At 42.2% G+C, this 17,408-nt stretch overlaps 1 protein-coding gene across 2 annotated transcripts in view; it reads right to left on the reverse strand.

The window, feature by feature from the left end:
• The window catches only part of LOC146080710 (band 4.1-like protein 4B), a 189,813-nt gene that overhangs the window by 35,101 nt on the left and 137,304 nt on the right, over window positions 1-17,408 (reverse strand). For both annotated transcript variants that reach the window (XM_083188268.1, XM_083188267.1), the window contains 2 exons: window positions 11,752-11,878; window positions 9,331-9,408 (listed from right to left, as the gene is read on the reverse strand). In XM_083188268.1, coding sequence (XP_083044394.1) covers window positions 9,331-9,408; window positions 11,752-11,878 — 205 coding nt within the window. The remainder of the gene's footprint in view (window positions 1-9,330; window positions 9,409-11,751; window positions 11,879-17,408) is intronic.

Genomic DNA, 17,408 nt, shown 5'->3' on the forward strand with positions numbered 1-17,408 from the left:
CACTCCTGATTGCAGCTACGATCCAATCCAGCAAGGACAGACTTCTTCATTATTGTTCTTTCATTTATTATTCATCCAATCTTCCAACCAATCATCAAATCTTCTAATCAATCATCCAATCTTCTAATCAATCATCCAATCTTCCAACCAATCATCCAATCTTCCAACCAATCATCCAACCTTCTAATCAATCATCCAATCTTCCACCCAATCATCCAATCTTCTAACCAATCATCCAATCTTCCAACCAATCATCCAATCTTCCAACCAATCATCCAACCTTCCAATCAATCATCCAATTTTCTAAACAACCATCCAATCATCCAACCAATCATTTAATCCTCAATCAAATATCCAATCCTTCAACCAATCAGTCAAGTATTCAATCCTAACCTCCAATCTTTCAGATATTCTTCAAATCTTCAATGAACCTTCCAATATTCTTTCCAAGGGTCAAGCATCATCATATTCTACAATAAAGTACTGGACTATTGACTTTTATCATTGCATAACCTACAGTATATTATTTGTGCCACCAATATCAACTTGTATCACAGTATCTTTATTAAATCAGATTTATTTTATCCTATTGCTTCACTCCCTTCTGTCGTTGATGCAACAACCTTACATTAAAGCACCCAGCCTCCGTTACACTCCAGCTGGTGCTTCAAGGAGCGTGACACATGCCACTGATGTTTAAATCTATGTGCATTTTTGTAGGGTCTTATTCATTTAGAGTGCCATGGTTGGCATCTAGACCTACATGGATTGTGAGGAGCAGCTGGAGCAACTTCATCAAGGGAAGTTTGTAAAGTGATTCAGTTGGGATACAGCTGTCTTAGGACAGGCAAGTGTAAAAATTGGTGAGAGCAGTTGTTGCAGAGAGGTAGACAGTCGTTGAATACAAATAGCATTGGTATTTCTGCAGGTTAGAGGAGGCTTGCATCATTTTGGTATTATAGAGTTTGGAGAAATGGACGAGGGAATGGAGTGTTAGCGAATTCAGAAACAGAGCATAGCTTGGTGAATTCAAGATCAAGGCAGTGGCCCTCCTTGTGAGTAGAGGAGTCAGAACATTGGGTGGGGCCAAGAAAGGCGGTTAGAGAGAGGACTGTAGAGGCATGAGGAGAAAGTGATATTAGCGATATTGAAATCCCATATGATGATGGTGGAGATGTCAGAAGATAAGAAGTGTGAGAGCCAGGCAGACAAATCTTCCAGAAATTAATGTTTGGGAAGCCCAGGTGGGTGATAGATAGCTGCAACATGCAGAGAGAAAGGGGTCAAAACCCTGATAGAGTGAACATCAAATCATGTAAATGGTAGTGATGGAACCAATGGTAGGACTGTGTATGTGCACAATTGGGGCAGTAATTTTCCAAACCCCCCCCCCCCTTTACTGTTACCAGGCCTGGAGGTGTGTGTGAAGTGGAAACCACCATGTAATAGTGCAGCAGGGGAGGCCATGTCTGATTGTGTGAGTCAAGAAACAATAAAAATATCCATTTATTTGAGGATAAATACTTATATATCACATATTATTAAGACTTTTTATTGGTTGGATTTGGTCACATGACCTATATTACACACATGACCCGGATATATGAGACAACGCTTCCTTCAATATGCAAAGAGAGAGGTTTACCATTTTTTTAGTATTTGATGTCTAGACAAAATTTTAATTAAATATTTCAAATTGAAAGAAACCGTATATATTTTATAATTCAATTACAGCCAGCGCTGGTTATCTATTGTTATTTATTGTACTAATTTGAGGATTGACAAACCTTGAATCAGCTACAGTTAGCAGCGCACCTTACTATTTACTCATTGTAAACTAGAATCCTCTGACAATGAATTCAATTCTGCTGGATTGAGTTGATAGTGCATTCCAAAATTGCCATCAGAGGTCTAAGTTTTTTCGGTACTTGTTTCCTAGCACGGCCACACCGATTTCCATCAGGGTGGTCGTGTCGGAAAAATTGCGTCGATCGCATCGCATGCGATTTGGTCGCATGCGATGCGATCGACGCGACCGACCCGATTTTTTAATTGAATCAAATGTGTATAGGGTCCCTGGGACCCGATTTTACATTGGATTCAATGTAAAATATTCTCTAGACCCCCAAATTTTACAACGTAAACCCCACCCCACGCGCGTCCTCCGACCTTTTCATTCCCCTACTATCCACGTCGGCGTGGAGTTGAGAATATATAGTGTGGGGAGCGCAGCGAGCCACCGAGCCTGAAGCGTGGCGAGCGTAGCGAGCCCCGTGAGGGGACGCGTATAACTTCACAGGTATACGCGTCCCCTCGCGGGGCTCGCTGCATTCGCCATGCTTCGGGCTCGGTGGCTTGCTGGGCTCGCCACACTATATATTCTCAACTCCACGCCGACGTGGATAGTAGGGGAATGAAAAGGTCGTAGGACGCGCACCGCCGCCCCTCGCGGGCTCGCTGCGCTAGCCACGCTTCGGGTTGGCGTCTATCGTGGGGTGACGACGGGGCCATATATAATGTGAAATGGGTCATATTGGCCCATTTCACATTTTTCAAATGTTTTCCTATGTGAGATGGACTTCATCAAGTCCATCTCATCTTGTGCCATTATAATGGCACAAGACCGACGCGATGCTCCCAATTTCAATGTTAAAAAATATTTTAACATTGAAGCCTATGGCAAAATCGGGGGCATCGCGTCGGTCGTGTCGAGACAAATGTTAATGGTCCATCGCGGGGATCGTGTACCTTAACTTAAAGGTACACGATCCCAAAGATTGTGGCCGTGCTAGGAAACAAGTACCGTTTTTTCTTGTCCTCAATAAGCATGGTGGAGGTGTGATCACATCCCACTGCACCCACTCGACTTCAAGGAGAAGTACTGTATCTCAAGTGTCCAAATCAGCCCCTGGAATTTCCATCTTTGGCCAGTATTCAGTGCTCCCAATTCTCCGGTTTTTTTCCGTCGAATCGGGCTGTTTTCACTCCTTGTGGTGAATCTGTTTCACTGAAAATGTGATTCACCCTATTCAATGTTCACTGTTCGCCGAAAGCAAACAGTGAATGCCGTACAGTTCTCCGTTTCATGTTCGTTGCCAGTTGCTGGAGTATTTCAATGGGGTTTTCACTGGGATTCGCCAAGAGTGTATTCAATGCTAGGATGGAGAACTGCTTTCTCCATGATTTTTGCCATGATTCGCCGTTTTGCATTTGACATTTTTTTTTAGGTGAACAGGAAAGTGATCTTTTGAAATAAAGGGTTTTGGGGGGGGGGGAGGTGCTTAAAGCACATTATTATATATATATATATATATATATATATATATATATATATATATATATTTAATTTTATTTTAATTTTTTTTTTTATACACTTTTGGCCAGCAGGGGGCCGGGAGCCAAGAGCAGCTCATTAATATTCATGTATTCACTGCACTCTGGTCCCGATCATTACATATGCAGGATCGGGACCAGGGAGTGAAGCGGCTGATGATCCCAGCCCCCTGCCAGCTCGGGGGGGGGGGGGGGCTCTGCCAGTGTCCTGGCAGTCCTCCTCAGTGTCAGGCGCAGGCAGGGAGACATCCATTTTCCTGCCTGCCGCCTTCCCCCAGCTCCCTGTGGTGGCTCGCTGCCCCTGACGAGTTGAATAAGGTGACACGGAGGGCTGGCAGCGAATGCTCATGCCCTCCAGAACCCTGCGAATGTGCAGCGAATCCTAAACAGGATTCGCTGCACATTTCGTAAATGTGTATTGAATACTGCACTTTATCTAGATTGAAACCATATCACAGGAACCACTATATGGCTTCACCAGTGACCTCCACCATTAATCCATTCACCTAGTGCATGCTTTCTAAGCGCTGCTTATACACTGACCATATATGTTTTCCCAGGGAGCCCTGCTGGTCTCATGAAGCCAGCCAACAAGGTTGTATAAGGGGCATTTCAGTTGGACTGCGAGCTCTACTTAAATTGTCCAAGAGCTGGCTGGCTGAATACTACCAGCAGTGATTGATCAGACCACTGTTTGGTGCCAGCTCCAGTACACGCCTGGGTCTCCAGTCCTGCATTATTTTGCATATAACCTATAATGACACAAATATGTAGGATGTCAGATGCACAGAGTGAGAAGCCAGGATAGGCACAGAGAAAAAAATGAGGTATTTGCGGGTACTTTATTACAGTATTATATAAAATTTTGTATAACATCCACCTACAGTACTGTATTTAAAATTCCAATAATGACAGTGTTAATTTAGGTACAATATACGGCATCCATCTGCTACAATAAGTTGGGAGGAGACACACACTGAATTGATTTATTAATATGCTATTATACTCTATTTTAAATTCTACTGTGTATAGCAGATACCTGCTACAATCAGTGATACAGATGGGGCCGCTCTCATGTGAGATGCTCCCTTCGCAACGATTGCCAGCCTGGACCGGTGAATGGGCACACACACGTCAGAGATGCTTGCGCTCCCAATTGTCAGGAATGGACCCGCGAGTGTGTGAGACGTCCGCCAGATCACTATCTACCAGATACCAGCATAAGGCGTGCAGGCGAACATGCTGAGAGTGACTTCATCTGTATACACATTTAAGTCACATCATTATAACCACCAGCTTATAGCCAGAGTAACCGTGTGCAGTATAGATAGAAGCTAGATGGGTTTTGCATGATGGGTTGGTGGTTTTCACAGGTTGTTAGCTGGCTGTATCCGAGCTGCTGAAGGCTGCCATCCTAGCTGCTGAAGGCTGTGTTACAGAGGAATCAAAGAGTTAGCACAAGGGGGGGGGATTACTAAGAAGGCCAATTACGGCAGATCCCGTATACAAATGGGTACAACCGGGATCAGCTGTAATCAGAGAATACTGTTCATTTACAAAGCTGCCATATTCTCCAGATTCGCATTTTCTGATGGTGAAGTGATTCGCATTCAGCTGCCGAGTTTCCTGTGAAACAAATACGGACGAGTCACCGGGTATTACCTCAGCCAATCAGGAATGGGCTCTGGGGGTTAAGTTCTGCGCAGCTCCATAGAAGCCCGTGTTATGAATTTAACATGGGGTTCTATGGTGGGAACCTGCAACTCAGGCTGACTGCCCTCAATGGGGTCAGTCTAAGTTGCCGGTTCCCACCATAGAAGCCTACTGTATGTTAAATTCATAACATGGGCTTCCATGCAGCCATGCAGAGACCACTCCTGATTGGCTGAGGAATGACCCAGTGACAATTCCCTCATTCTCGGGAGGGGCTGTTGTGTAAACAAGCAGCTTCTTGGTCCGCTGGAACCGGGTATTCAGTTTGCTGTTTTTATATCTCTGGATGCTACTTGGCCCAAACAAGGCATGATCTTCACCGGATGGGATGTTGAGTATTAATTTTATTCACAGGTACCAATATGGATTCTACTGGAGAAGAGGACAGCCCAGGGGTGATGGCTACAGACCCGGGCTTAAGCCTGGACCAAAGGTCCCCTGGAGTGGGGGTCCCTTCATTGGGGTGTCCCCACTCCCCCAGGGATCCAGCCAGGGCTGACCAGCCACGTTGATCATGCTTTGGCTGGAGAACCTTATGTAAAAGTGTCCCCCGGCTATGGCATGACACCACTGGCTGTTTGAGCCCAGTGCTGGTTTACTTTTGTCACACATATTTTGGGAACAAGAGCTTGATGCTGGCAGTGGCGGATTCAGGGGGGGGGGCACCCGGGAACGTGCCCCCTGTCATTTTGTAGATGAGGACCAGAGCTTTCCAACGAGCCCAGCCCCATGTCTCTAGCCCCCCGGGAACCAGAGATATCGCCTGGCAAAGCTGTAACATTTTTTCCCCATAGGATAATATGGGACCCGTCAATTCCGACCCCCACCCGGTTCCGATGGCTGCCAGTTCCCCCGCTGGCATCACAGGAGCTGGTGGTTGATGTCATTCAATTCCAAATCGCTGGGCCTTCAATATGATACCAGGATAGTCCATATCGGTCAATCGGTTCCAGAGATATAGTGTGTAAATCGATTTTTTTATTTTTGAAATGTAATTTCATGGCTGTTCATGTTCTTTGAGGGCAGATTACTCTGGAACCAAACGTTCCAGTTTCACTGGACCAAAATCATTCAAAGCCCACTCAAAAGTTCTTCAATATGATACTTGTCTCATGTAAATGGGTCAGTTAGTTCCAAAGATATAGCCGGTTAAATTAGATAACTGGTTAAAGGGGGGGAGGGGTGGTTTTCTCTCCCACTCACACCAGAAAATGCAGAGACTGGTGTAAAAGGGGCCAACCTGGGAATGCATTTTCTGGTGTGAAATGGGTATTATTTCAAATAGCTGGGACCTGCAGTGCTCGGAATGCAGCCAGGCTCTGCCACTGTTAGTGGCTATCACTTCTGCCTGGGGGCGGCTTCGCCCCCATTTACCACGAGCATGTATTCCCCATTGGCAATGAGCATGTAATCCCACATGGCAACGAGCATGGAACCTCTGGCAATGAGCATGGAACCCTTGGAAATGAGCATGTAGATAAGCAGCACTTACTGTATGTAGCATAATTTTTAATAGGCATTATGGTGTTTGGCATAATACATAATGGACATCATGCCGTGTAACTTAACGTGCAATGGACATTATGGTGTAAATGTTTTATGCGAGGACAATTTTATGCAATGGTGGACAATGTCCCTGTTTATGAAGCGTATTGTGAATTTTGTCATTATGTGAATTCTGGCTCCATCCGTGTGGCATTATGTGAATTTTGTCTCAATCCGTGTGGCATTATGTGAATTTTGGCTCAATACGTGTGGCATTATGTGAATATTGGCTTAATCCATGTGGCATTATGTGAATTTTGGCTCAATTTATACGGCATCTTATGAATTTGGCTCAATCCGTGTGGCATTATGTGAATTTTGACACAATCCATGTGGCATTATGTGAATTTTGGCTCAATCCATTTGGCATTATGTGAATTTTGGCTCAATCCATTTGGCATTTTGTGAATTTTGGCTCAATCCGTATGTTATTATGTAAATTTTGTCTCAATCCGTGTGGCATTATGTGAATTTTGACACAATCCATGTGGCATTGTTTGAATTTTGGCTCATTCCATTTGGCATCATGTGTAAGGGGCAAGTATAATGGGGTCTAGTATTTTGTAGCATAATGTGTAGAAGTTGTATATGGTGTACACTCAAGGACATGCCCCCTGTTGAGTGGCCACACTCCCTTTTCCAGAGCGCGCCTTCGGCGTGCGCACAACTACATCCTTCACTTTTGTTGCCATGGTGGGCCTATTTTTAATCCCATTGCCACCCTCTCTCTGCCGCTCTCTTAGCATGTACACTGGCACCACTAACACTGGCCCTCCCCCACCTAAACCCTCTTTTATCATGGTGCCCCCCCCAGTCATTTTATCCTGGATCCGCCCCTGGATGCTGGTTATAGAAAAAGTAGGAGACCCCAACAATTTTTTCAGCCTGTATTTCTGCAAACAGGACTGGATCAATGAGCCTGACGCTGGTTATACTGATCTTACTGTTCCATGTAGGCTTCAGCCAAATACCCCTGGAAAATGAGCTCTAAAGTATTTTCCAGACATATTTACTGTACTGCTGATTTCGTTGCTGCATTTAGCATTACCATTTGCTGTAAATTAGCTGATCAGATAGATATCTATGGCCGAATTCTATTGATGGCGTATTCATTTGTAAAGCCAAATTCAGCTGAAGTTGCCGTTCGTACAATCGGCAATTCAGCCACAGTGGGCACTGGCCAAATTTAACACCAAATGGGTACGAATGGGTACCTTTGTACCCATTTGATCTTAGTAAATTTCCCACAATGATGGGGGTGGTCCAACAGTATTAATTCAGATCTGATAGCAGTACAAATTTGTTTGGAAAATGGGCAAAACCATGTGCACTGCAGGTGGGGCAGATGTAACATGTGCAGAGAAAGTTAGATTTGTGTGAGTTATTCTGTTTCTGTGCAGGGTAAATATTGGCTGCATTATTTTTACACTGCAATTTAGATTTCCGTTTCAACACACATATTGACTAAGTGTATAATATCTATATAAATACACTGCTTAAAAAAATATAAGGAACACTTAACTCCAAGTCAATCACAATTCTGTGAAACTGTCCACTTAGGAAGCAACACTGATTGACAATCAATTTTGCATGCTGTTGTGCAAATGGAATAGACAACAGGTGGAAATTATAAGCAATTAACAAGACACCCCCAATAAAGGAGTTGTTCTGCAGGTGGTGAGCACAGACCACTTCTCAGATCCTATGCTTTCTGGCTGATGTTTTGGTCACTTTTGAAAGCTGCCGGTGCTTTCACTCTAGTGGTAGCATGAGACGGAGTCTACAACCACACAAGTGGCTCAGGTAGTGCAGCTCATCCAGGATGGCACATCAATGCCAGCTGTGGCAAGAAGGTTTGCTGTGTCTGTCAGCATAGTGTCCAGTGCATGGAGGCGCTACCAGGAGACAGGCCAGTACATCAGGAGACGTGTATGAGGCCGTAGGAGAGCAACAACCCAGCAGCAGGACCGCTACCTCTGCCTTTTTGCAAGGAGGAACAGGAGGAGCACTGCCAAAGCCCTGCAAAATAACCTCCAGCCGGACACAAATGTGCATATGTCTACTAAAACGGTCAGAAACAGACTCCGTGAGGGTGGTAGGAGGGCCCAATGTCCAGAGGTGGGGGTTGTGCTTACAGCCCAACACCGTGCAACACAAAATTACTTGAAAAACAAAATGTAAAGGGTAACAGTAACATAGTAATTAAGGCTGAAAAAAAGATGTTAACCCATCTAGTTCAACACAGGTAATTCCAGGGGTTATTACCGGTTAAGTTATAGGACTGCAATGCGAAAGTGTAAAGGCCATGACAACGAGGCATTGCATGCCATACCTAACATGTGATACCCCCCATCTCACCCAGCAGCTCCTGGGTAGCAGGATCGCATATGATACATAGTATGTGATCCTTTTGTAAACTATGTATCATATGCGATGTATCACTACTGCTATGCAATAGTGACAGTCTCTGGCTCTGATCCGATGCGCAAGGGACCTTGCATTGGGTTAAACACATGTGAGTTGGGCCCTTTTTTATCTGATTCCTTGGCCTGATGCCTCGGAATCGGCTGAAAATGACCCAAATCACAATGGATGGGGCCTTAACTAGTTAACTGCAATATGTTAGCATCATAATTCAGAAGATGTCATACAAATGCATACTGTGTAGAGCAACATTTCAATACCACATTCAGAAAAATAATTAAATACAACATCTAAATATATATTTATAAAACTTACCATTGGTGTGGCTTCTGTGAAATCCATCAGAAGATCACCCGGTTCTAATGTGAAGGGGCTGTTTACTTTGCTGGGACTCTGCCAAAACATATTTTGCTTCATAATCACTTGTTTACTCTACACACACCATACATGTTCGTTACCAAAGATGTACAACTCCCTCATATGGATGCATGTACACTAAAGAAAGTCTGTATATAGACTTTCAAAATAAAAATATCATATAGGGTCTAGTTCTGAGTAAGATGCAGCCACATCTGTGTTTGTGTCTACTGCCAGTCACACATCTGCGTATTTATGCAAATACCTCTACAAAGGCCTTCCCTGGTATACAGCCATGCACTGAGACAACCACTGTGTCAGAATCTTTAGATGTAGATACTGCTTGGTGCATATGTAGGGGCCGATTCATACCTATTCGCACATGTCTCGATGGTGGGGTCTGAGCTGCCATAGCTGTATGTGTGATTAAGCATCTTTGTATAGAATCCCATGATGAAATTGATGCTGCTTTCACAATGCCTAATCGTTTGAGACCCGGTATTTTGAAACGGTATATTACCATTTTAAAACCCCTTTCACACTGCACATAAATACCATGTCTCAAGCAGGTTTGCAGTGTGAAAGCAGGACAGACAGTAGCTATAAGACAGCGTAGTGCATATGTAATGAGCTGCTCATTACATAGGCGCATATGTAATTAGTGCAGTGCATATGAATGAGTCACTCATAACATATGCCACAGGCAAACGCAAGGGGGTTTCTGGTTGCCCAAAAACCCCCCTCCTCTTGGCAAGTGCCTTAAACTATGACAACAGTAGCACTGGTATATTGTATGATCAGTAGAGCTACCACCACATCATGCAGTGTAAGGGACAGAGCAGAGCTGCTGCACATGCCCAGTGTACCAGCTTCTTCTACCACATTTACTGTATGTGTGGATCTGAGCCCTCAAACATCACAGTGGACCACAGAGTAGCTGCCAGGAGGAAGAGACAGGAGCCTTTATATGAAGTGGGAGATTGTGAGCTTAGAAAGTGCAGTTCTGGTTCTGTTAGGTCTGTGTATTTATTTCTGATGATATGTTTAAACTTTTCCTGGCCACTTATCTTATTTATATGTTTAAAACAGCCTATACTATATATACTATAGACCATCTGTACTGTTAAATGTTAATACTCTATTCCATACCATATAGAGTGTATAAAAATATAAATTTTCAAGGCTGTTACCTCTCCCCCCAGACTCCCGTACTTACTCCAATGCACTGCAGAGTGGGAGATTTTGGATTACATTTGGAAACCCCCCTCTACAAATCATGCGTTTGCCACTGTATGCGCATATGTAATGAGTGTCTCATTGCATATGCACATATGTAATTAGCGGCTAATTACATATGCACTATACACATAGCTATTGCCTGAGTCCTATATACCGTTTAAGAGCCTTTCCTACTGGCAAAAAAAAGTCTCTTCAACATGTAAAACACTGCTTTAACAATACTGGTATTTGTTAAACGGTTAAGCAACCTGGAGCTTTCCCACTGCAGCTCTACCTGTTTAAAAAGGCTAAAAAAAAACGGCAATACTGTATACCGTTTAAGAGCTGCAGTGGGAAAGGGGTATTACCAGGGCCAGATTATAGGCCCCCACTAGTTAGGGGCCCCCTGTGGTTGGCATGTATTTTTAAAAAAAAAAAAAATTTTTTTTTTAGCTAAAGGTTTTGTGCATGGGAGTGGGGTAGTGATGCAGTTTCACCTATCTGCCAATGTGACAATAATTAATGGTGCTGAGCATCGGGAGCCAAGGCACACTGATTGCACAAGTGTGCAGTGCATTACTGGGCGTTGACTAAGTCCCATGACACTTTAAACCAGAGGGCAGAGGCTGAGAGGTTTGTGCTGAGCTCTAATTGGTGGAGCTCATTACATGCCCATGGAGAACAGCAGCAGCAGCTTAGTCATGGGAGGATTTTTAATCAAAGGCAGCACTAGGACTGTGAGGTTTCCTACAGGCTTTTCATATGGTGTGTGTGTGTATATATATATATATATATATATATATATATATATATATATATGCAGTTACCCATTGACCAAGTTTATACTGCCTTTACTCTGTGTTTTGACAGTGTAATATTCTCCCATGCAGTGTGCGGCCAGTAATGACAAGTGCAAGGGGGGCCCCCCTGGCTAAAGTACCCCGGGCCCCCCGAAGGCTTAATCTGGCACTGGGTATTACAGATGTGTCCTTTTACATCCTTGCTGCATATAGCAGTTTTCTGTAGTGATGCCACAAAGCATCACTGTATACTGCATACATACTTGCCTACCTTAAGTGTTTCCTCTCTAGGAAAAGCCCAAATGCATTTTCAGACAGCCAAACCAGAATTGTAACTAATTAGCATAAGTATTATATAAACCTTTTCAATTGAGGAAGCCTGAGAATTTCCATTGGAAGCCAGTAGAAGAGCAGCTCTCTGTTCAGCAGCAGATTCGGCAGCTACCGCAGCCAGTGCTGGGGGAAGGTCATCTTCATCACTGTGATTACTTGGAAAAGAAAGTACAGTAAGGTTAATCCTGCTTCAGAGATTACCTAACTAATTCAATACATATAGGGTGAACTGTAATAGGGTTAGAGAATCATAGTGAGAGATTTGGTAAGAAATATCCATTTTTTGTAAAGTAGCAATCATTTACAGTGCAAAATCAAATTGGTTTTGCAGTGTAAATGATTGCCGCTTTAAAACAAACTGGAGATTTCTTACCAAATCTCTCACTTTCTGATTCTCTCATCCTATTACCTATTACTGTATCCTATTACATTTCACCCCTATTACATTTCACCCACAGGGTCTGATTCTGGTTCACTTGCAAAAGCAAATTCACTCTCTAATGGACAAAACCACGCGCACTGCAGGTGGCGCAGGTGTAACATGTGCAGAGAGAGTTAGATAAGGGTGAAGTTTGTACTTCAAAACTAATACCTAAATTGCAGTTTAAAAATAAAGTATTTACCCTGCACAGAAATAAAATATTTCACCCAAATGTAACTTTTTCTGCACATGTTACATCTGCTCCCCCTACAGTGCGCATGGTTTTGGCCATTAAAGAAGAAGTTTGCCTTTGCGAGTGAACCAGAATCATGCCCATAGTTGATACCATTACTCTACTGAAACATTATAATGTATATCTGTTTTAAAATGCAGTGTAATCTACACTGTGGAAACACCCTTATAAAAATATATCACAAAAAATGACAAAGTCACTCCTCGAGCGCCAGAAAGGGATCCTGCAGCTGTTTGTCCTCATACGATAGTACAACTGTGATACTAGCAGGGTAATTTCAAGAAAAAAATCAACAAAGATTTTATGAGGATATCCTACAGCGCTGGACCTTTGGGATCAGTATCACCTGGATGATTAGTGGTTTCTATCAGTGAATGCAGTCCACTCTTTATTTAAAAGTTCAAGAGCAATTTATTCAAAAAAACGTGAAAAACTCCACATCAAAAGTATCCACAAAATTGGCTTCCAAATGCCACAAAGCATGCATAAAACAAAGTCACACGGAAAAAACTAAAAATGAATAAAATATGTAAAATATCCAAAAAACATTCCTTTTTTCTATGAACTGGCTTCTGCCTCCCAGGGGGATGGGTGATGTGTGGATGACACAGACCAGATCTTTTCGGGGAGACTTATGATTATGTGAAAAAAAGGTAAATATCTCATAGGGAAAAGATGTTATTCCCGGGTATCCTCTATGGAGCCCTTTTACACAGTCTCAAAGCCACCTCTCCAAGGCTTGGAACACACAAATGAGGGAAAAAATATATAAGGAGATTTGCTCTCACCACTCCGTTTTTGCACATCTCCTTGGATGGGGAATAGCACGGTCAGCCACACTGCCACTGCGGATGTACCGTACAGACCCCTCTCCTCTGGATACCGTCTTGCAGGGGATGTAACACTCAGAGACTGCTCTGCCACTGCAGCCCCTGGGTTCCTGCCGTTTAGTGTGCACGACGCTGCTCACGTTGGAATGAATGCAGGGACTGGAGATGGTCCCAGTAACCGTCTCTCACTCCGGTACGCTACAGCCAGCTGCAATTAGCTGTGCGTCTCCTGCTCCCTCCGTGAGCAATAGTCTGATGGCTTTACGGATAGGTGGTTTAAACAGCGGGACTGTCCTAGCACCTGCCTGACCTCGGCCAGACAGACGCCGCTCAGCTGCCCGCTTGTAAGCGCTCTCCTTTTTCCTCTCCAAATATCACACTTTCTCCTTGTCTGGAATAATAGCAGAAAACCAGACGGGGAAAACTCCAGAGCTGCTGCCGCCAACGCGTTTCTACCCTCTCAGGGTCTTTATCAAGGCACAGCTGGAGTTAGTATCTCCTGATTATTTATACCCTCCCTGAAAAAATCTGGTCTGCTGGTTCCAGGGCAAAGGTATACATATTACCTGGTTCTCTTAAAGGGAAAACCACTCTGCAAATGCGATCTCAACTTTACACTATCTCCCAGGTCGATACATTTCCTGAGGTACACAGATGTCTTGACATATTTATGTAAGCATGAAAAAGTATATAATAAAAACCATATAATAAAGAATTTTCTTTTAAACAATACAAAGCGGATTTGAGGTAGGGAAATCACTCATATTAAAAATTACAAGAACCATTTAGTTTCAAACTCTCCATTCAACCCCTTTGGCTGTAAAGTATCTAATTCATATATCCAGCGCATTTCTGCGCGTGCTAGATCGCCCATTATATCCATTTTCCTCCAATTACCTTTTATACAGTCAATAATTTTAAAACTGACAATATCATTGGGGGAACACTGGTGTACTTTTTTAAAATGAGCTGACATGCAGTGGGATTCCACACCTTTTCTTATATTGTTCAGGTGTTCTCTTAATCTTATTTTGAACTGTCTAGTGGTTCTTCCCACATATTGTTTCTTGCATGTACATTCTATTAAATAGATGACATTTTGGCTGTTACATGTGGCGAAATGTTCCATTTTATATGTTTTTTTTGTGATGTTTGACATAAAGGTGTCAATTTTATTTCCTTCTGACCCTTTACAATGCTTACAGCCTGCACAAGACCCGCATCTATAAAATCCCCGGCTCTTAATTCTTGTAAGCATATTGTGCTTAGGGGCCGATGCGCTTTTAACTACCCAGTTTTTTATATTGGGGGCTCTCTTATAAATTACCTCTGGTTTATTTGAAACAAGATTACCTAAAATGGGGTCAGCTTTAAGCAAGCCCCAATGTTTTTTTAAAATTTTCTCTATTTCCCTATGGTCCCTGTTGTAAACAGTGATAAACGATGTTGAGCAATCCTTTTTATTTTTGCTCTTTTTGTTGGTTAGCAGGGCTTTCCTATCAATCTTATCTACCTCTCCTAATGTTTTGTCCAAAGTCTCATTGTCATACCCTTTATTCAGGAATTGGTTCTTTACTTCCATCACTTGATGTACATATATCTCATTATCAGTACAGTTTCGTTTTATTCTGCGGAATTGGCTGCCCGGCACTCCCCTCAGCCAATTGGGGTGATGGTTACTCTCTTTCCTGATAAACGAATTACTGTCTGTGGGCTTACTATAATTTTTGGTCATGATTTTGGAGTTTTCAACATATATCATTAAGTCCAAAAAATGGATTTGAGTCTCGCTTGACTCAAAACTCAATACAATGCCCATATTATTATCATTGAGGGTATTTTTAAACATTTCCAGAGTCTCTTTGCCCCCCCGCCACACAAATATCACATCATCTATGTAGCGATGGTATGTGACCAAATTCGCCCCCAGTTCCTGCCATACATGTGACTCCTCCCACATGCCCATAAAAATATTGGCGAAACTGGGGGCGAATTTCGTCCCCATCGCCGTCCCGGCGCACTGCAAATACCATCCCTCCTCAAATACAAAATAATTATTTTTCAAAATAAAATCGATACTCTCTAAAATGAAAGCCTTCAAATCTTCATTAAAATTTTCCCTTGTGAGTGCTGCATCTACTGCCTTAAGTCCATCTTTATGCTGAATGATTGTATATAACGATGATACATCGGCTGATACTAATATATCGCCTTCTTTCCAGACTACACCATCCAATTTATTTATAATATCCATAGTATCCTTTAAATATGCCTTTCCTTTACATACTATAGGTTGTAAGTGGTGATCCACCATTTCTGAAAGATTAGAGGTCAATGATCCCACTCCGGCTACTATCGGACGCATTGGAGGATCGTCAGTATTTTTGTGAACTTTAGGCAGCCCATATATCACTGGTATGACCGGTGTATCAATATTTAAAAACTCTTTTTCTTTTTCTGATATAGTACCCTTTTTGAAGTATTTCTCTGTGAGATTTATTAGTTTATCTTTTATTAATTCTGTGGGATTTTTTCTTAATGGTGTATAAGTTTTTTTGTCCAATAGCAGATCATTAATGATCTGCTATTGGACAAAAAAACTTATACACCATTAAGAAAAAATCCCACAGAATTAATAAAAGATAAACTAATAAATCTCACAGAGAAATACTTCAAAAAGGGTACTATATCAGAAAAAGAAAAAGAGTTTTTAAATATTGATACACCGGTCATACCAGTGATATATGGGCTGCCTAAAGTTCACAAAAATACTGACGATCCTCCAATGCGTCCGATAGTAGCCGGAGTGGGATCATTGACCTCTAATCTTTCAGAAATGGTGGATCACCACTTACAACCTATAGTATGTAAAGGAAAGGCATATTTAAAGGATACTATGGATATTATAAATAAATTGGATGGTGTAGTCTGGAAAGAAGGCGATATATTAGTATCAGCCGATGTATCATCGTTATATACAATCATTCAGCATAAAGATGGACTTAAGGCAGTAGATGCAGCACTCACAAGGGAAAATTTTAATGAAGATTTGAAGGCTTTCATTTTAGAGAGTATCGATTTTATTTTGAAAAATAATTATTTTGTATTTGAGGAGGGATGGTATTTGCAGTGCGCCGGGACGGCGATGGGGACGAAATTCGCCCCCAGTTTCGCCAATATTTTTATGGGCATGTGGGAGGAGTCACATGTATGGCAGGAACTGGGGGCGAATTTGGTCACATACCATCGCTACATAGATGATGTGATATTTGTGTGGCGGGGGGGCAAAGAGACTCTGGAAATGTTTAAAAATACCCTCAATGATAATAATATGGGCATTGTATTGAGTTTTGAGTCAAGCGAGACTCAAATCCATTTTTTGGACTTAATGATATATGTTGAAAACTCCAAAATCATGACCAAAAATTATAGTAAGCCCACAGACAGTAATTCGTTTATCAGGAAAGAGAGTAACCATCACCCCAATTGGCTGAGGGGAGTGCCGGGCAGCCAATTCCGCAGAATAAAACGAAACTGTACTGATAATGAGATATATGTACATCAAGTGATGGAAGTAAAGAACCAATTCCTGAATAAAGGGTATGACAATGAGACTTTGGACAAAACATTAGGAGAGGTAGATAAGATTGATAGGAAAGCCCTGCTAACCAACAAAAAGAGCAAAAATAAAAAGGATTGCTCAACATCGTTTATCACTGTTTACAACAGGGACCATAGGGAAATAGAGAAAATTTTAAAAAAACATTGGGGCTTGCTTAAAGCTGACCCCATTTTAGGTAATCTTGTTTCAAATAAACCAGAGGTAATTTATAAGAGAGCCCCCAATATAAAAAACTGGGTAGTTAAAAGCGCATCGGCCCCTAAGCACAATATGCTTACAAGAATTAAGAGCCGGGGATTTTATAGATGCGGGTCTTGTGCAGGCTGTAAGCATTGTAAAGGGTCAGAAGGAAATAAAATTGACACCTTTATGTCAAACATCACAAAAAAAACATATAAAATGGAACATTTCGCCACATGTAACAGCCAAAATGTCATCTATTTAATAGAATGTACATGCAAGAAACAATATGTGGGAAGAACCACTAGACAGTTCAAAATAAGATTAAGAGAACACCTGAACAATATAAGAAAAGGTGTGGAATCCCACTGCATGTCAG

The sequence above is a fragment of the Crinia signifera genome, chromosome 5, assembly GCF_055691185.1.
Source record: "Crinia signifera chromosome 5, ASM5569118v1, whole genome shotgun sequence".
NCBI lineage: Eukaryota > Metazoa > Chordata > Amphibia > Anura > Myobatrachidae > Crinia > Crinia signifera.